Source organism: Dipodomys merriami, unplaced genomic scaffold (genome assembly GCF_024711535.1).
Source record: "Dipodomys merriami isolate MVZ:Mamm:240054 unplaced genomic scaffold, mDipMer1.0.p SCAF_4, whole genome shotgun sequence".
Classification (NCBI taxonomy): domain Eukaryota; kingdom Metazoa; phylum Chordata; class Mammalia; order Rodentia; family Heteromyidae; genus Dipodomys; species Dipodomys merriami.
Genome location: NW_027205603.1, coordinates 3,101,236 through 3,121,741, shown reverse-complemented (window position 1 = coordinate 3,121,741; position 20,506 = coordinate 3,101,236). Strand labels below are relative to the sequence as shown.

At 38.4% G+C, this 20,506-nt stretch overlaps 1 protein-coding gene across 20 annotated transcripts in view; it reads right to left on the bottom strand.

Annotated features, from left to right (window-relative positions):
• Positions 1-20,506, bottom strand: part of Celf2 (CUGBP Elav-like family member 2) — a 778,786-nt gene that overhangs the window by 35,599 nt on the left and 722,681 nt on the right. For all 20 annotated transcript variants that reach the window (XM_069990343.1, XM_069990336.1, XM_069990333.1 and 17 more), the window contains 4 exons: positions 19,317-19,396; positions 15,282-15,440; positions 12,457-12,520; positions 1,229-1,363 (listed from right to left, as the gene is read on the bottom strand). In XM_069990343.1, coding sequence (XP_069846444.1) covers positions 1,229-1,363; positions 12,457-12,520; positions 15,282-15,440; positions 19,317-19,396 — 438 coding nt within the window. The remainder of the gene's footprint in view (positions 1-1,228; positions 1,364-12,456; positions 12,521-15,281; positions 15,441-19,316; positions 19,397-20,506) is intronic.

The following is a 20,506-nucleotide window of genomic DNA, read 5'->3' as shown; positions in this document are numbered from 1 at the left end:
GGGCAACTGAATATATTAAAGATGTTTAGTTTTCAAAAGGGGTCATTGAAGGATTGCTTTACCTAAGTTTGTGAATCATATTATATATATATATATAAACTTAATTTCTTGAAAAAGATTACTTAAGTTGATTTTCGAGGAGTTCAATATATCCTATGAAAATGAAGCCTATTATAGTAGTAATATGTTTTCAAAACATTTTAAGAAATAGGGTCACTATACCCCTAAGCATTATTACCAAGAGATTTCAGCATATTAAGATAAACTCACCAGATTCTCCTAAATATCTTTAGGTTTCTCCCTCAAAATCATACTCCTGATGAAATGTCTTATGTTCACAAATTTTTATAAAGATATAAGATCTAGTGCTTTGAGTGTTATATGCTCTTGTCTCCACACTCCTTCAAGTCAAAAGCCTTGAGGAAGCTAGGTCTATTGCAGGCTGTAGCTTTCATTTAATTGTTTTCTGAGAAAACCCTAAACAATTATTTTGCCAACACTTAGCTAATTATTTGTGTACACTTAGAGAGTGTCAGAAGAAGCTGTCCCGGCCAACTCCTTCATGTAACAGAAAAGGTGGTGAGATCATCTACTCAAGTCTAGAAAATTCAGAGTGAAAGAAAGCCAGCAAAACATTCTAACTTTTCATTTTTTAAAAGAAAACAAATTATAGTATCTAGGTAACTAACCACATATTTACCATGTATGAAAAGAAAAATGTCATATGCTTTTGAATAAGGCAACAACATTTCTGAGGAAAAAAGACCTCATTACATAGTTTAGAATCAGATCATAGTGAAAACAAAGATGTGTCTTGCTAGGTTAGGGATTTAAAAATCAGATATGAAGAAATGAACTGATATAAAATCCAACGTTTGGATGATTATGAATTTTGATATTTAATGAAGAATTCTTAAATTCTATCATTTTCTTAAATTCCTGAGGACAGGACAAAAAAAACAGGACCAAGCAACTAACGCGCCTCACAGTACAAATAGACAAAATAAGCCTTTCTGAAAGTAAAAAAGATACGGGAAAATCACAATAATGGTGGATTCTCTCACTGAGAACATTTCTCATTTTGACCTTGGAAGATAACACACATTAGATCTTGTTCCACTCATCCTAGACTTATCAGTCCCCACCCTTTACCCATGGTGTGGTATGTACAGACTCAAGCACACAGTGCTTTTTATCACACACAGGGAAAAAGCAAGCCTCTACTTACCGGGACTTGTGAGGGCACCCAGAGCGCTGCTTGTGGTAGAGAGAGGGTTTGCATTGGTGCTGGTGGCTGAGGTCTGGGCAGCTGCTGCGGCAGCAGCCAGTGTCGCCAGATTCTGTAACTGTAAAGCATTCATGCCTGTGGTAGAAAGAAAAAAGTGACATTAGCAAGATACTTGACTTTCCAAGTTCACGAACAAAGTAGGCCCACAAAGCCATGGGGATCCCCGCATTTGTGCCGGTGCTTTCATGATGTACAGAGCTGCCCTAGACTCGTGAGGTGAGCCCACTGCATGGGAGGCTGGGCCTGCAGTCTCTCCTCCAAGAATACCTTCTTCAGGTCCTTAAGATTCCATCTTCTTGAGACTGGGCACTCAGAACGGCATTCCATACATCCAGTGCTCCTCATCAGAGTCAGCTCCCAGCTTGTCCTAGCTCAGTATCCCCTTCCTGCTGTTTCTTCTCCATGTTGTAGAGCCAACTAGGAAAGTCTAGTGGTCATTGTGTACTGACTGGTCACAGTAGGGCTTTGTGGACTGGCAGCTTCTGTGACTTAGCTGTCAGGAAATGGTGAGATTTGGGCTTACATGGCTGCAGGAAAAGCTTCAGGGCAAACTCCCAACTCCTACACTGTACAGGTGCATGTATAAGACACTTCAGAGGAAATTATAATTCATCAGTTAAATGCTACTTTCAACTTGAACTGATACAGGTTCTAATCCTGCCTCTGTCACTTTTCTGGCTGCTGGAATCCAGGCAAATTACTCAGTCCTTTCCCCTTCCCCTTCCTTTCTTTGTTCTGGGGCTTTAACTCAGGCTTGGGTACTTTCCCAGAGCTTTTCTGCTAGCACTCTACCATTCGAGCCACAGCTTCACTTCCAGCTTTTTGAGAATTGGAGATAAGGGCCTCATAGGCTTTCCTGTCCATGCTGGCTTTGTACTGCAGCCCTCAGGATTACAGGTGTGAGCCACTAGCACTCAGCTTCTCATTTTGTGATTAGTGAGTGTACCTGACCTCACAGGGTTGCTGTGCAGATAAATAAGATGAAAAATGAAAATTACTCTGACACAATGTAACTAAGTCCTAAGTAATTATTAGCTATTATTTTTGTTATTATTGTTGCCATTGCACTTCTCTCTCCAGATTTATTTTAAAGGGGAACTCTAACATGTGTCCACAGTAGGAACTCAGTATGTGCATTTAAATGACAGTGCCTTAATAGAGCTTCATTTGTAAAAAAAGCTGTATTCACGTGTTACAGATATTCATCTTTTAAAATGGGACTGTCTTAAATAGAATGGATTTCTGACTAGTATAAAGAAAGGAAAGGAGAAAAAATTTGCAAGAAAGCAAGAGTGGGATCTGATGAGATATGAAGCCAGCAGTTAACGTTAGACTCAGGCCTGGTGTCTGTGGTATCTGTATTTCCAACATCTTTTCTCTTCCCCCTCTATTTCTCAACCCACAGGTTCTCAATGGAGGATTTTTCCCCCCATGATTCACTTTGTAGTAAGAGAATACAAAAGTACTTTTCTCCTTATATAGAAAGAGTTAAGTAACCAGCTTAATTTTGCCTTTTCATGCCTTAAATCCAGATGCTTACTAAGTGTCTACTGAACAAATTTAATCTGCTTTAGGCAGAATGGCCTGATAACTGCTTTCATGTGTTGGGAAGGTAGATGGAGGGGATAGGTAATATACCTGAGTAAACCCCCAGCCGCTGGCATTGACTATGGTCTGAGCTCTATAGGAAAGCAAGGCTGCTGAGCAGCAGTGCTGTCACTGGCTCCTCTGTCCTGGTCTCTGACCAGAGTGTATTTTTACTTAAAAAAAGCTCCTGATGGCTTGGCTGAACAATACATTTTCATTTTGTCTGAAATGATACTCTTATCTGCTTCCAGGAGACATCCAGACCCATTGGCTTAGAGTGAAAGCTAAATACCTATTCACTTCTTAGGTAGAGATGTCTTAGAAGCAGGACACAAGTATTTGTAAAATCTTGCAAATTTCTGAAAGAAAAATCCACCTTTCTTGCAACCCTTCTTTATCAAGCAAATGCAAATGTAAACAGATCTCTCTTGATGTCTTGGATCAAGGGTCAAATGGTATCAAATGGAATGCAGGTGTTAAGAACCATTGGTCTTTTAAGTGTTACTTTAGCAAAGAGGGAATGGAGTAAACACAGGAACTGCTGGATTTTAGTGCAGGTCCACTTAAACGCAGTAAAGGACTCTACTTCCTAAAAGGAACAAGAATCCACTTCATGCGTGAGTGTGACAAGAGCATCCTGGCTAAGTGATCTGCAAGGAATGAGGCACATTTGTACTGATCCATCTGTCCCCTCTGATGTTTTAATGATGTAAACCAGATGATCAGATAAATCACCAAGAAAAGAACAGGGTTTATGCACTGACATTAAATCCTATGCTATGCACCTGACAGAACCATTATTCTAGCTCAGATCCTCCTCTAGAACAACTATGCCCCCCAAGTGTTATTGCAGTAATAGAGCCACGGAGCCAAGAACTCAGGTTCTTGGCCAAAGCTTTGTAGCAGAGCCTCCTTAGCCTAGGGTAAAGGCCTCCTCCCTCAATTCACTGTCTCTCTCTGAAGATGGCTCCATTTCCACTTAATGTGCACTTTCTATGTGGTTATCTACAAACTCACTTTTCTGTGACTCTCTCTTCAAAGTCCACTTAAACACTACGTATATGTATTTCTTACCATCACAACCAAATACTAATTGAGTTCCTTGAGGATGAAAGTTTTTAATCCCTTTTTTTTGGGTGCAGGTCCTGGGGCATGAACTTAGGACTTGGGTGCTGTCCCTGAGCTTTTGTCCTCAAGTTTAGCACTCTACCACTTAAGACACAGTGCCACTTCTGGGTTTTGTGGCAGTAAGAATCTCATAGACTTTCCTGACTAGCCTGGCTTTGAACTAGATTCTCAGTCTCCTGATTAACTAGGATTACAAGTGAGCCACAGGTGATTAGCTAGGATTACAGGTGAGCCACTGATACCAGCTCATCTTATTTATAAGTCCACATAAACACTTAAGCACACACACATATTTACTGCTTAATATATGTTAATTGGTGGACAAATTTCTTCAAGATATATGGACAGGTAATGATAACAAATATTGAAGAAATTGCTATGAAGAATACAGTCGTCTATAAAGCCAACCAAAGTTTCAGTTTTCTCCATTCTTTTTTGTTTTGTACTTATGTCAGCACCAAATATTGACTGCTTTCCCTCAATAATAAGCAAATGTACTGCATAATTTCTTCTCAGATCATATTTATTCATCATCTTACCCACTGACATTCATTAAAGTCCTGGAGCCAAGCCAACAACAATGAGGTTCTCTTCTCCACTGCCTTGTTCCCTTAAGAATTCAGGATTAAGGGTGTGTGTTCCTTGTCGATGTCTCTCCATATTTGTCCTATATGCACACCACCATCTTAGAGAGTTTAACAGCCTCTTTAACCTTTCCTTGTTGTTACCTAGAAAGGCCATGTAGAGTGACCGCGGCTCTGAGGCATCACTGCAGAGGATGGATAACACTGCCCAATAATACACAATGGAAGGACAAAGTATGAACCCAAGAAGCTGAGATAAAAATAGTGGAAATAAGAGGCCTGCTAGCAAAAAAGGAAGAGAAGAGTGGGAACCAGTCAGACGGAGGAGCTGCACTTGCCTGCCCATCTATCTTTCTGTCAATCCATCAGTCTGTATGTGTCAGATCTATGCAAGGTGCTGAGGGTAAGTAGGAAATGAGACAGTGCCTGTGCTCAGGAGGCTGCTGGATCTGGCAGCAGGGGAAGCCAGTAACTGGAAGGTTCCTACTAGCACACTGGATTCTGGAAATAGACTCAAACTTAGAACCACATTCTCACGAAAGCCCCTGCGTTGATGGAGATGATGAAGCAGCACAGAAATGCACTAGTAAGCTGAGGAGTGGAGGATTAGTGTCTGCCTCTTCTAGCTTGTCTGTCATGGTACCTATGTGCCAATCCATCGAGCTTTCATGCCTTTGATGTCCTCTTCTACAAAGTGTCTCAGTTTGACCCTACATTTCTGCCTTTCTCAATGCAATCTGGGGAGGGACATCCCATTCTTTACCTTATAATGTATCCTTAGGGCTTGGAATGGTCAGCATTCTCTGCTGGTAACAAAAATGATTAATGCCATTTAACATAGTGTGGCCTGGTGAAGAAGTGTGTAGGCCTTGGGTTCAAATAAACCTAGCTCTGTCCCATTTACTCCAACCTCAACCATCTGGAGTAAACTGGCCTGTGCTAGGTTCTCAACTGTAAAATGGGATTATAAGTGTATGTCTTCTGATTGTCAACGTATATAAAGTTCAAAGAACAATGCCCTGCGCAGTTAGGCTCAGAGCGTAAACACTCAGCTAGATTCCATGTTGCTTCAGTGAGGGCACCAGTCATTAGGATGAAGTGTGGGCCAGGTATGCTTCTCAGTGCTTTACCATGTGCTCTCTCTGGGTTTATAACACACCCACCTCTGTAGGCACTCTGTTGTCCAGTTCACGGCAAAAGGAAACCAGTGTGCAAAAGTCAAGGCACTGTTACCCACTCTCCAAGGAGCAGTCCTGAGTCAACAAGAGGGAGGTCCAACTTTCTTTTTAGTGTATCTGTCCTCTCCTTGTCAACATGGCTTTTCCATAGTGTTCCTTCTGTTCTCTTGCTCCCAATTTGGGGCTCTCCTGCCCTCTTCTTGTTTTTTGGCCTCCATTACTTGGTATTTTTAAACAACTTTAGGAGAGTTCAGGAGGACAAAGAGAAGAGTGATGATACAGCATGGGGTTTCAAAAGGAAATATAGCTGAAGCACCAGATAATCCTTGACCTGCTCTTCCCCCTCACTTTAAGTGGCCTCGTTAACATATTATGTATGAATTGTTTGTTAGGGATGGCAAGCCTGGTAGACAGAGCTTTATAACAATGCCCATTCAGTTTGTGGTACCTGAAATTTAGGTACTAAATTTATGATCTTGTCTTGATTGGTAGTTAAGAACTGAGTTAATCAGTATTCATGCTCTAATTAAGTACTACACTAAGTAACTAACTACTTGATAACTTGTACGGTATTTGTATCTGCTTTCTAAATCTCTCTAATGTGATTTCCTTACACATCCATCACCAGAATCTTGGATGTCCCGGATCAGTAGCCTGGGTGAGCAAATGGACTCCTATGGCCATTTCTTATCAATATCGAGTCTGTCAACATGCTATTCTTCTCTCCTTCCTTGTTTGTGGAGGCCTTAGGGACAGGAGTCTGGAATTTTATGAAAAAGTGAGTATGTATGTTTTTGTGTGGGATAATTTTTGTGATGAACCTTAAAAAGCTGAAGAACCTCTAATCTAGTTAACCTGAAAAAGGGACATGATCTAGTAGGAAGCTACTGATTGAGAAGCCCAGGGTTGGGACAGTGGTGTATATGAGGAATCAAGAAGGAGTTAGAGCTGATGAGAGAAGAGAAAGAAAGCAAAGAAATGTCTCCTCCCATGCAGACACACATACATACAACAGAAGCCCATCTAGCCAGAACTTCAGTGATGCTTTCCTGGACACAGCTAAAACTGAGGGAGGACTTGAAAAGAGGTAGGAGCTAGGAAACCTGCAGGCCCAGAGTCTCAGCTAGACCTCCTCCTCCCTTCGCTGTGGTTTCCCGGCAGCTGGCACAGAGAGTGAAGTATGAAGCTTTTCTTCCTCTACCAGGCCCGATGTCTCACTTTAGCCTGTCCCTCCTCAAGGATATTCCTGCACCATCGTGGGCTTCTAAATAGTACTGATATCTCATGAGGACAGGCTCACATTCAAGAGTTTCAGTGGCTACCTGTTAACCATACCATACTTTGTAGAATCCTGCATTAGCCTTCTAGTTTCAGCCACTAAAGACTCGGAGCAATTACTGTCCAGGTGGGGAGGAAAGCTCTCCCTTCCCCTACAGTAACTGCCTTTTCTTCCCCAGGGCTAAGTCAACAGTGAGGGTGGCTCAGAGCACTCAGGGAGCCCTCATTCCACTTATTTGGAATGCATATTCCTCGTTCCTCTACTGTTACTGCTTTCTCTTCCTTCTCTTTGGGGCATTGCTCCCTTGCCTCCGTTTCAGCTTTTCCACCCCCAGTAACACTTTTCTCTTTCTTGGCTACTCCTACATAATCATGATGAAAGGGCACCAGACGGAGAGGCGCCTGTCACCCTTCTGGAAGCTAGTTCTGGCTTAGCAAATAGCTTTTATGAGAAGAAAAATGATGCCATTTAACTTCATGAAGCACTGTGCTCCAGCTGGGTACCCCTCAAACTATGCGCAATAGTCTAGGTGACTACATTTGTGGAGCACTGAAGTTTTAAGAAATCAAGCAGTGAGCTGCTATGATACAGCACAAGGGGAAAAGGCTGGGGATACAAGAATTCAACTTTTCATTCTGTATTTGGAAAAAAAAAGTCCTCAAAACAAAGAAATTGTGCTGCAAACAGATGATATGCCTACTTGAAACTTAAGATTAAAAAAATTATAAGGAGAAGGGCACAAAAATTTAATTTAATGTTCACCTTAGGTAATTTTGTGTCTTATTGTTTGTGGCAATTACCATAAATCTGCATATCAATAAGCAAGAACAGATGTCAGTTGTTACAAGTGCTTGCCAATCAGGTCTGGTAAAAAGTGACAGATGGGTGGTTATAGAACATTCTCATAAGGCCTATTAGCACATTCACAGGAAGTGTCTGTGGTGTGGACTGCTGGAGACCTAGGGAAGAACACAGGGTCTTTGTGGACCTATGGTGCACACTTCATGCTGGGAGCTGCTCCAACTGGAGCTTCTCAGACCTCCCACACATTGTTTTGGCAAGTGTTCTTCCTCTTCTGCACCGAGCAGACACTTTAGTCAGTATTCGCAGGGAGTGGATTTCACATTGACAAAGGGAAATCTGTTTTGTTGTTTGAAGCAAATATTTGCCCTCTACAATTTTATTGTTACTTTAAAGGGTGTTACTATTAGCTTTAAAGAAAATCAGAATAAAAATGAAGCAGTTCCCTCCTGTTCATCAACAGTAATTTCTTTTCATTCTTATCTCTAAATCTCTGTGATTAATAATACCTTATTCTAGGAAAAACAAAAACCTCTTCCAACAAAGAGCTTTCTTTTAATAAAATGGAAATATTTTCCAGCATGGAGGCATCTGCTTTCTTTTAGCAGTTTTGGGGCTCTTTCTACATTCAGAGTTCAGCCCACTTGTATAGATGAATCACTGAAGCTTTTGTTTATACCTAAATTGGCTGAGACACAGAGCAATGTTTCATAAGTTCTATGGGGCAATAGACAGCTCAGGTTTTGAACTTGTAATATAGATACACAGCTAATAGCTTAGTTTAATAAAGTGTGGACATGTTTATTAATGTGTCTTTATTCTATGCTTTAGTTGTCAATCTGTAAAATGGAGTACCAACAGTCACTAACTCCTAAAGCTGTTGTGGTATTTCAGAGTTGTGTATCCTATTTCTCACGCTACTTACTGGTGCTGCAATCTCCTAAACTATTTCTTACTTCCATTTTCCTATTGTCCTTGTTCTGTGAAAATCAGCTACATGATTATTACAAAGAGCTAGACTAGACAGAAACTTGTGAAGTAGTACTACCTTTATTTTTCCATCACAATGATCTTCTGATGTATGCTATATGTTATAAAGAAATTAAAGATCAAAGGACACTTTTCCCTTATTCCTTCAAGGAAAATTTAGGCTCTTAGCTGAAACTCAAGAGTCTCAGATTTAAGAAATATATTAAATACTAGCAACAAATTTAGAAACAGGTATCTTTATTAAAAGGTTTAAGAGGGCAAATAAAATCAATCAACTTCAAGGAGACACAGTAGACATAAAAGGATTCAGCTTATAAAGACTTGATCTTAAATACATTTTCTGCTTTAAAATTCCTTATTTAGTAAAGGTTCCCTTTCATAGAAATAGCAAAATACATTTGTAATTACTTTCAGTTTGAAAGGAAAATGGTAAGATTTTTCTGGAGTAAAATGCAGTTGATGTTCCATTAGGTCTTCTAACTGCTTAGTAAATGTCATCTAAAATTCTTTTGTTTGCTTTTTTGGACTGATTTTATTTTCACTTCATATAAATGAGCCATTTTAAGACTCTAACTAGAAACTTAAATCTTCTAAAGGATTGAATCCTCTATTTTTTTTTCTCCCCCCAGTCCTGTACTGGGGATTGAACCCAGGGTTTTGTCTTGTACTTTACCAGTTGAGTTTTGCTCCCAGTCCTTTTGCTTTTCTTTTTGAGAAAGGTCTTACTAACTTTTCCTTGATTGGCTTTGAACATGAGATCCTCTCTCTTCCACTTCCCAGGGAGCTAGAATTAGAGGCCTATGTCATCATACCTACTTAGACTACCCCTTTTGGAGAGATGTTCATAGTTAAACATGATTAATTTTCAAGTATTTCACTCTTTTTGGTGATAGTGTTCCAAGACAGACTACCTGAGTTAATCAATATGCCACTAGAATACATAAAAATTAAATATGAATTGTGTATGTTCAATTTATGTCACAGTATCAGTCATTCAATAAACATTTTAATATCAGGTGAGCTGGGGAAAAGTAACATCTTGTGTTCCTTCTATCATACTATATTATATGGCTTCTATTGTATTTGTTATGTACAATGTGCTTGGTAACAGGTTTTCTATTATTTACAAACCACCTCCAAATCCTTAATAACTCATTGATGAAGATTTGTGACATTAGTTTATATAATGCTTTCTAGTTTTAAAGCCAAATTTCTTAATTCAAAAACTGGGCATTTGACTTAAGTTCTACCAGGAATGCATCCAAAATACAAATTTGCATATCAGTTTACAAATTTCTTCATCCATGCATTCAAATGCAATGACTAGCACCTCTTAGAGGAGGAGAGGCTCGGCTATCAGCCACCAGCCCAGCCCAGGCTCTCCTGGGGATCAGTGTGTGGTTTGGGCTCTGAATTAGAGAGAACTCGACACACTTGTAAGGGAGGAAGGAAAGAGCTTTAGGGAAGAGCCCTTCTCACATTTGGGGAAGTCAGGAAAGATCTCTAGGATGTAACCTGTGTTACCAATCCACCAGAATTCACTCTGTAATACTTGTGCAGATTAATGGCTAGAACAAAAGTTAAATCCTACTTTGGGGACAAGATAATAGGAGTAGAGGAGGCTACATAACTTTCCTTTATTAAGGAAAAAAAATCCAAATCACAATGTTTTACATACTTAAGAATACCATACAACTATCTATATAAATGAGGAACAGCTTTTATGGAAAGCAGAAAAAGCCTACATACCTACATTTTGAATGGATGGCAGACAATGGATTACTCAGGATTTGATTTTATAGGCTTGCAGACTCAGTGTGTTGAGTTTAACATGTTGAGGTTCCAGAAATGAATATTTTGGAAAGATCAAAGCATTTATAGAATGTCTTTAAGTTAGCCATCTGCTCCATGGCACCTTATAAGATACTCCTGGTTTTCAAATGAGCAAACAGAGCATGTAAATGCTAATATTTTGACCTGTGGTTGGCATGGCAGAGGCATACACATTCTAATGCAAAAATAACAGGGCACTTGGTCCACCTAGGAAGACACACTGGGCAGTAGCCTCAGGACTAAGTAATCTTCTCTGCATAATTCAGTGGTGGGAGCAAGAGAGCCTGAGGCTTTCTCTGAGGAAAACTTGAAATTTTGGATTTCAGTTGATCTGTATGACTAGAAGAAAAATGAACTTCTTATCAGCTGAAAATATGACGAATCTTAGCATTTATTTCAGGAGCTTGCATTGAGATTTTTTTCATTTAAAACACAGAACACCTACCGAATATTTTTACTAATCGCTCTCCAGTTCCCTTCATAGACTTTAAAATAAATTAACCATTCAATATGATTCTTAGCTCCAATGCCAGTATCCTGAACTGCATACTTACGTATGGTACAATGATATAATTATTTATTATACAAGGTATGTAAGTATATATCATCTATATATTTAATAATCCAAAAATGGTGTTGCAGCAGAACAAATGGGTAGCTTCAACAGATGTGAAACTGAACAAGTCATTCAGCATGATTTTTACTGTTGGGCAATGTAGCTCATCAGATGAGAGCTACTACTAGCCTGGCTAACCATCTACATACACATACAGGAAGAAATTAAATTTCACTACAAATCTTTCCAGATTCACTCAAAATGAAAATGAAAAACAAAAAAACCCCTAAGGGTACCTATTAGAAAAAAAGAGAAATATTATAGTGACAGATTAAAAAAAATCTGGTTTTTATGCTATATACTTAAGGTTTCTTTTCAGCAATTCAGGGTGTCCCTGATTAAAGAAAACAGTGCTTCATTTTAATATGCCAAAAATCTGTTCTATTCCTTGCCTTCTTTCCCTACCCTTTTGGAACCAAACAAGGAAAAAGCTTTCTACCAGCTCCTCCTGGCAGGTTAATGGGCACCTGTGCTCTGATTCCTTGGCCCAGTGCTGCGGTGGGGTACCTGCATGGGAGGAGGCACAGTAGGGTTGACCTTTTGCTAATCACTGTGCCACAGCAACTACTGGCACAGCTCATTATGAAAAGAAACCCTTCAATGAGCTGTTTTTCAAAGAGAGTTCCACTTTGATTTTCTTTAGAACAAAGATTTAACTTCCACATAAAAGCTTCCGATGAACAATTCTGTCAACTGGGCACTAAAGTAAAAAAGGCACCCTGTTAATTGTCTGTCATTATCAAGGGACTAAAAACTATCAAACACAGGCCTGCAATCTTGGATTTCTGCCTTATAGGGGTTCGGCCACTTTTACTGACTGCTTATTATTATTTTACAGGGATGTCAATCAATTTGGCTGCCCTATATATAGAATATGTTGGAAATCTCCCAGTAATCAATCCCATGAAAACAACAATAAAAATTCCACAAACTGCTAAAGTGGACACTGTGTAGGAATTTATAGCCCCTTCATCTTCTAACTGTCACATAAGGAAGGATGGGGGTAAGGAAGTACACTTAGGAGGACCACTAAGGAAGAGATGATTCTATTTTTTTTCATACTGATAAAACCAGTTCATCTGAAAACTCTCTACTTCTTTCCTTTGCCCTCTGAACCAACCCCCAATTTAGCAACTGTATGGTCAAAAGGAAAGATATGTTTCATGACTCACCAGCCATTTGCTGAATGCCACTGAATGCACCCAGGTTGCTGGAGGAGGTGGCCTGCTGGAGAAGCTGAAAATGAACACAAGGTGCAAAGTCAGAACCACGTGAAGATGAGAGCACAGTAACACCAAAACTTTCCTTTACATTTGTATAGTGGGCGACCATTGTCTGTTAATGGAGAAGGTCCCCAGAACTGGGGCTGTAAAACCAAATTAATATCTAATCTCTATTAAGAAGCACAGATAAGAGGGAAACACAACAGTACTGCCTTAAAACAATCAATTTACTCTTTTTAACAACCAGGTGTTAAATGTATTGAAACCAACATAGCGTGACTAATTATGTCTCTCTGTAGTCTAGTAGTTTCTGTAACTCATCTCTGTCAATCAAGATTCATTCCATCATCTATTGTTCTCTCCTTCACAGTTCAGTTTTATCTTTCATTAGATGCACATGGATTCATTAACTTTTAGGCCAACATAATGATCATTACAATGACTCTACATGTAAGTTTTATTGACTTTCAGACATACAGTTGTAGCCTCAGCCATATGTGGCAAAAAAAAAAAAAAAAGGCTGTTCTTCTTTTTTTTTTTTTTTGGTCGGTTGTGGGGCCTGAACTCTGGGCCTGGGCGCTGTCCCTCAGCTCTTCAGCTCAGGGCTAGTGCTCTACTGCTTAAGCCACAACGCCACTTCCGGCCTTTTCTGCTTATGTGGTGCTAGGAATCGAACCCAGGGCTTCATGCATGCAAGGCAAGCACTCTACCACTGAGCCACCTTCCCAGCCAAAAAATGCTGTTCTTAAGATGGTGTTCACTGGCTTAAAGAAACGTATGATTTGTAAATATCTGGAATGCTATGTACAATGAAGTTATGCTTCATAATTAATATGCCTGTGAAAGTGTGTACTTTCCCCCTATAGCTTTCAAAACCACATTTTTCCTGACATGTAGAATTAGTGGGTGCCACATGATAAAGGTTCTGAAGTATTCCTGTCCTTGGTCCAACTCAGTTGAATGTAGGTTAACTTGGATTATTCTAAGATTTTTAACTAGATGTATAGACATTCTTTTTTTGGTAAAAGATCAATACACATAGCTTGATCAATACAGATAGTACATTAGTTTGTAGATGGGAAAATATAGTTACCTCCTATATTCCAATATGTATGTTGTATACTTACCATATTTCTCGTTGAAAAATTGTTTTAATAGTATGTGCTCAAGAGAAACATGATAAATTCATGATTTTCAAAAAACTTTCTGAATATATCTGTAGCTGTGTGAAACATAAGGTAAAACACTATTGTTTATTGGTAAACATAAAGTCAATTTAATAAGATAAACTCTACAACTTATATAACTAAAAAGTGACATAGCACCAAGCATGGTGGGCTGTCAGTGACTGTGAACCTGTTTCAGGTTACAGTGGCACTATAAGACTTAATGTCTACTGGTAGTAAAATCAAGAAACATGTCTGACATGTTCACTCATCTCTCCTAGTTGGGAACATACTACATATGAACTCTGTGTGTGCATACACATGCGCTCTCTCACACACAGAGGAAAACTGAGGAAGAGAAGTGGAGAACGTAGAGATTATTTTAATACAGAAATCCTTTCCTGTGGTTTACTTTGTTGAATGTATCATTTTCTGATGCTTAAAAATTGCAGCCCTTTCTTCAACTTACATGTTTTAAAAATTAAGGTTAAATTATTTATTTTGAGGAATTAATAACTCCTGTTGAGAAAAATGTAAGTACCTGAAGGTCATGAAATCATCACTAAGAATTGTTTAAATGGATAATCAATACTTTGTAAGCCAGGCTTCAAATCTATGGCTCACCCATGAGGCAGGGGAATGACTTACTGGCTAAGAGCTCTTTCAGAGAACAGAACTTTCACGTGAATGCAGCAGTAAAATATGTCTAAGAAAAACTTGGTGCTCAAAAATATCAAAAGGCAATTTTATACGTGAAATTCTCTTATGGGTATAGAAATATGTTGCAGATGATCCAGAGATTTTTGTGGGCATAGAAAATATGTCAGAATACTGAAAGGCAGAGGTTCTACCAAATAGGGGAGCAGGAAGGTAGACTCTTACAAAGTCTGAAAAAGTAAGCATAACATCAATCTTGGATAAAAATTCTGGTACATACAAGTAAACTGATGGTCTGTGAATACTTGACCAGCACAAGTTTGTGGAGATGGTTAATCTGAAACCACACAGATTACTAGCAGTTGTGTGGTCTGAGCTTCCCTTTCCTCACCTAATCATCAAGCAATATCACCTCACCTTTCAAGGCACAGGGAAGGACTGCCCTGCATAACAGAATCTTTGCTATGAAGTACAGTTAATGGATGATCTAATCCTGAGAGAGATAGTTAAAATGTAAAATGACAGAATTAGGACACAACAGGCACATATGCATACTCTCTCAGGCTTGAATAAAAAGGTCTAAACTTAGTGGGGGTAGAAGTATGGTTTAGCAGGAGCTGAACCAAAAGTAAACACTTAGAGGCCCTCACTACCTCTTAGCTGACTTAACCAGCTGTCAAACACACAATGTCATTTCTAATACAGGCTTTGAAACACTTGTAACAAGTTTAGCATAGGTGAATTTTTCCGCCCTACATCAAACAAGAGTTAAGTTAGTCATGAACTTATGCTAATCAATTTCACTTGGAAAAAATTTTCTGCCAAAATGGTGATTTCAATAATTCCCAAGACTCAAATTGAATGGAAAACAAATTCTTCCTTGTACTTAGCTTCCTAGATCCTCCAGTTTTATTCCTTTCCTTCACACAGACCCTCAAGACCAGCACTCACCGCCAGGTACTGTGGGGTAAGTCCGCCCAGCCCTGTCAGGTTCCCCCAGGTGGCAGTGTTGAGCTGTTGCATCTGCTGTGCAAGTTGCTGTTGGAGGCGTCTCTGTTCTTTGTCCTTCTGAGTATCAGCAAACTTCACCACGATAGGTGAAGAACAGCCCTGTGGTCAGACACAGCGGAAAGTGAAGAAGAAGTTACAGCCTGGTTGCATGCTTTTATGACACTGTCAGCACTGGATCTTGGTTAGCTATTCTGGAGCACATGAAATGGTCTGGAATGGTTTACAAATGGTTTGATATTCCTTCTCTGAATGGTACCATCAATGGAAAATTAAGATTGTGTCATTGGCTCTGTAGGGAGTTCTGGTGAAGCCATTTATCAAATTGCTTCTCCTTTCTCTTCAGATATCTTCTTTCAACTTAAGCTTCATGGCTCACTTGCCTTAAAGATAGCCCTGTGTTTGTGTGTGTGTGTTTCCACAAGTGAGAAGAGGAAAAAGTGGGAAGGTGAGAAACTGTAGTGGGAAGAAAACATTTTAGGTCCTTTTTTTTTTTTTTTTTTTTTTTTAAAGATAAGAGCCTTGAATATGTAGTCTAGGCTGGCCTATAGTTCACAATCCTCTTCTTGCCTTCACCCCCAAGTGCTGGGATTATAGATGTGTACAACCACACTGGGCTCAGAAATTCAGGAATAATTTCTACTCAATAATAGGGCATTGGTTCCATCCTAGGAATATGGATGAAGGACAGATATTCAGAAAGTAAAAGCACTGACCAAGTTAACTACTCCTATGTTTTCAGAAAGTTCTTTTCTTCCTGCCATGTCATTATCTGTCCTATCCAAAATCCCCAGAGCAAATCAAGATAATCTGCCTTCTAATCAGAGGAGGTATATATTAAATGGCAGAAGGAAGATTCTACTTGGTTTCTCTCCTGTGACTGACTGCATCTCACTATTCTAGAAGCTTCTTTCAGTTTTAATTTCCTTTAAAAGGCAAGGAGGGGGAATAGTGAGAAAGAAATGGTTAAAGGTCATGTAATAGGCTGACTTTACTTTTGCAGTAGAGATAGTCTTCAGGGAAAATAACCTCAAGCACCATCCTCCCTTCTGCGCACCTGTGAAACAACTGCCACTTCCTAAGAACTCAGCAGAATGTCCCCTCCCCCTCGTCTTAGCTGCTCAGTGTGGCTTCCCTTCACATGTCACTACTGAAGCTGCTCTTACTGAGGTAAAGAGAAGCAATTCTATACAAGTGTTTAAATAAAAACTTTTATCGAAATCCAGAATAATGACCTCTCTTTCGTCCCTCAGAAATACTATTGCCATTAAAATGAACTTTCCATTTCCTTTGGGTAATTTATTTTGATTTGAAAAACATGTTTTCATTTTTTCCTTAATATATAGGTTATCAGGTGTGTTAAAAAAAAAGCCAGAAAAGTGAGTGACTGCTTAGGTGTTGAACTCCAGTCTATAAATCTTGAGCTGTGATAAACTGAGTCATGGTACAGAATGTCAATTAAATACATAAAAATAGCATTTTTACCATTTAAAAATAACTATTTCATTTTGCTTTATCTGCTCTATATTTCAGTGTATTATCACTTTCATAACGAGAAAGATGGAAATCCTCAGAAGATGGAAGTTGAAGAGAGAAGGTTTTGTATGAAAAGGCTCATTACTGTTACATGAAATGTGCTCCGTGACCATTGGTAGCATCTCCTTCTAGGAGTCATTAGTTTTCTTCTTTAAATAAAAGCAGAATATTAAATGTTTATGGCTTTTAAAAATGGTTGTTTAGATCAAGAAAGATAAAAACAGGTGTGGAAGAAAGTGGGGAAATAGAAAGTAGTATAAAATTGTTTATTCTTTTACTATTCACATCATTTAAATTCAGGTAATACATTTTGATTAAAGATGCATGCTGGATTCATAAAAATAATGTAGTACTTGTAAAAAAAAAAACAAACCAAAAACCAAAAGCAAAGCCAACCACCTTCGATTCTATAATTATAATGTGACTGCATAACATATAACCTATTTAAATGTAAATCTTTTGAATTAAAGTATCGTAGGGCTCCTTTAAGTGTGGATGTCCAGTTTTAAAAGCAAAATACACCAAAATTGATTTTCTTATAATAAAGATATTAAAAATAAAAGACCAAGAGTTTCTTAAGAATCAATACAAATTATCCCTCTAGCATGTTTTTTTTTTTATGAAAGCCTCATGTTTCTTGGTTTTGGTTCATGCCCAGTTCTGTTTTTTATCTTCAGTTCTTCTGTCATAACACAGGAGACTAGATTCCACAGCATTCTCTGTGGCTTCATTTGGGCTCGCAGTGATGAATAGGGATAGCTATGTTCCTAATAGTCCAATTTAGATTAAAAATATATCTAAAGGGAGAACAGCATGGGTATAAATCCTTTGATTACAGGAAGTAAAAATAAAAATGAAATGCATTATGGAAGATAAATATAGGCAAAGGCTTTTCTTCTTAATGGCACTTTAATTTTAACCTCCAAACCGAAAAATAGCTGGATATCCACAATAATAGCCACAATAATAGAATGGCTTAAGAGAAAATGGGGAACTAAAACATTATCACATATGTGAGTGCATGTTGTATAAGACTGGATTTCTAGATATTTCAATTCCTGCTAATTATTTCCTATCGTGGCGTTTTTCACCTGAGCTTGCCGTCAGGTAGGGGGGTGGGACTGTCTTAAAAATGCATTGCACTGAAAGGAAAACACAGTGATTATATAATATATATTAGGAATATCAAAGTCAAAATTATTGTTCAAAAAAGACAATAGGCTTTGCAATGCTGATATCACAACTCAGAAAAGTACAGTAAACACGTAATGACAATTGCATGCACACTCCTTCCCCCCTTGTCACCCACCTGATTCTCTAGAAAGCTGCCCACAGAACATGACGCATAATGATCACTTAGCTCCCAGCATGCTTTGGGAGATGCAGCATTGCAAAAAACAAACAAAAACAAACAAACAAAAAATAAAACCCCAACAAAATGGGGGTAAAAAGAAGCTCAAACAATTTCTGCACATTAAATAAAATTAGAATATATTTTTTGAAATAGAACAACATAGCTTCAGATAAACACCACAAGGCCACCACCTCCAGAGAAGATCACCCATACACAAAGATACAGTATACATAGTACAGCAGCACATGCACTCCCAATAGATTCTGTGAGACAATACAGAGTAAGTAATGGCATATCACTTTGGAATGTTTTTGTGCAAAATTCTGAAAGGCCATGACCCAAATCACAGACTAAAAATATAGTGCCATCAATCTACACTTGTAGGTATAAACCCACACCAGTGTATTTGACTTTCCCTCAAGTCACTATATCTCATTAGGAGACCAGATTTGAGCCTTTTTATGTTTCTCGGTTGCTGCTCATGTTTTTTAAGGAAGGGGAAAAAAATCTACTTTTTCAATGAACTCTCATTAATTAACATCTCACTGTTAGGTGGGAGAAGTATTAACTTCTCCAATATTCTTGAGATGCAGAACCACAATTTGATTTGATTGTATTACAGATAATTTGGTCCTGCATCTAAGAAGAACTTTGTGACTTAGTACTGGGAAAGCAGCAATCTGGGGTGGGGTGTCAGTGTTAATCCACACTAGGCTCTGCTGTTGAGGATGTATTTAATTCTTTAGATCCAGGATGACACTTTGCTTAAAATGTCTCATGACCAGTGCTGCTCCAATTAAAGGCTCAAAAATAACTGGAGAGCAAGTAGAAGGTTTTACTAAATGCATTTCAAGTCATTAGGGGGAAAATGCAGAGAAGATAGAGGATGGAGGGAGGGAGAGGACAAGGAAGAAGGGGGGAAAAAGCAAGAACAAGAGAGAAAGGAAGAAAGAAAAGAAAGGAAAAACCAAGATGGTAAAAATTGAAATCTGTGATTGTCATGTGAACAATCCACACAGGAGAGAATTGCTTTACCATTCCCCATCATTTGCACAAAGAAAACAAAGAAAGGGCAGATGATACAGTACCTCCATGGTCTGAGACTGATGCATGGCTTTGATTGCATTCTGTGCCATTGCCCTTGTAGAAAATGTGACAAACGCACAGCCTGTGGGAAACAAGGGGACAGGGAGCAGGAAAGACAAAAAACAACAAGACAAAAGGGTTGGACGCTTGTTAAACCAACACAGTCTACGAGAACTGCCACAAGACGACACTGTTCTCAGTAGTACATAAAAATAAACAACTCTTTTTGGTTTTATCTTATTTTGCTGTTTATTCACAGTGCTGACTTGCTAATCTGACCAAAGTAGAAAGATTAATTAATTAATTTTTAATGGACACTAAAAGAGGAAGTTAGGTACTTTTTTGAGCCACAGGGTTTGAAATTAGCAAGATCTAGTTTTCATTTTCTAACATGAAAAGTTGTTATTCTCTATTTTCTCCTTGGCTGATGGTCTTTACACTGAGGACATTCCCATATCAGGGATTTGCATTTCAAATTTTATTGTTGACTTCTAGCAAGTAAATAAAATCTTCACACCAAGAGTAAATTAGCAAATAAATTTCAAGAGCTCAATGCATCAACAAATATATCTAATTCCTTCTGGGTAGTTAAAAAAACATTATGTATAAATATAAATTGATGCTATTCAAATGTAAACAAATACTAAATAGCATATAATAGGTTTAGTGTAACTATTAATTATTAACAAAAACAAATGCTTTATTACTTTGAGAATATTCAATAGTGTATAAAAATAAAACTTGAAAATTTGCCTTGAATTTATGAAATCTTCATGACTTGAGAGTTGTGACTTTGTGAAATGTGTCAGAGATTTGATCTGTAGTTTAACACACAAGACAATGTACATTTCTCTGAACATTTACTGTGAGACTTGTAAAGCTTTCCACGTCTGTTGTTTTTTAGTGCTGTAAAAGAACTAGAATCTATAAATGCTGGTTCCTGCTTCTTGTAGCAGCATTGGCCACCATGCAGGTCACTGCTCCAACTACACGGCTCATTGCCCTCTGCACTAATAAAAACACTACATTTTATTCATCATGTACCCTTGGGCTTCTTAAGAGAAAAAGACTGTGAAATTAATGCAGATTCAGGCTGATTTTATAATAATACCACAGTGCACTAAAAGCTTAGCTAAAGCAATACAGACTTATTTCACTTATGATCTCTAATGACTTTAGAAGTGCATTGATT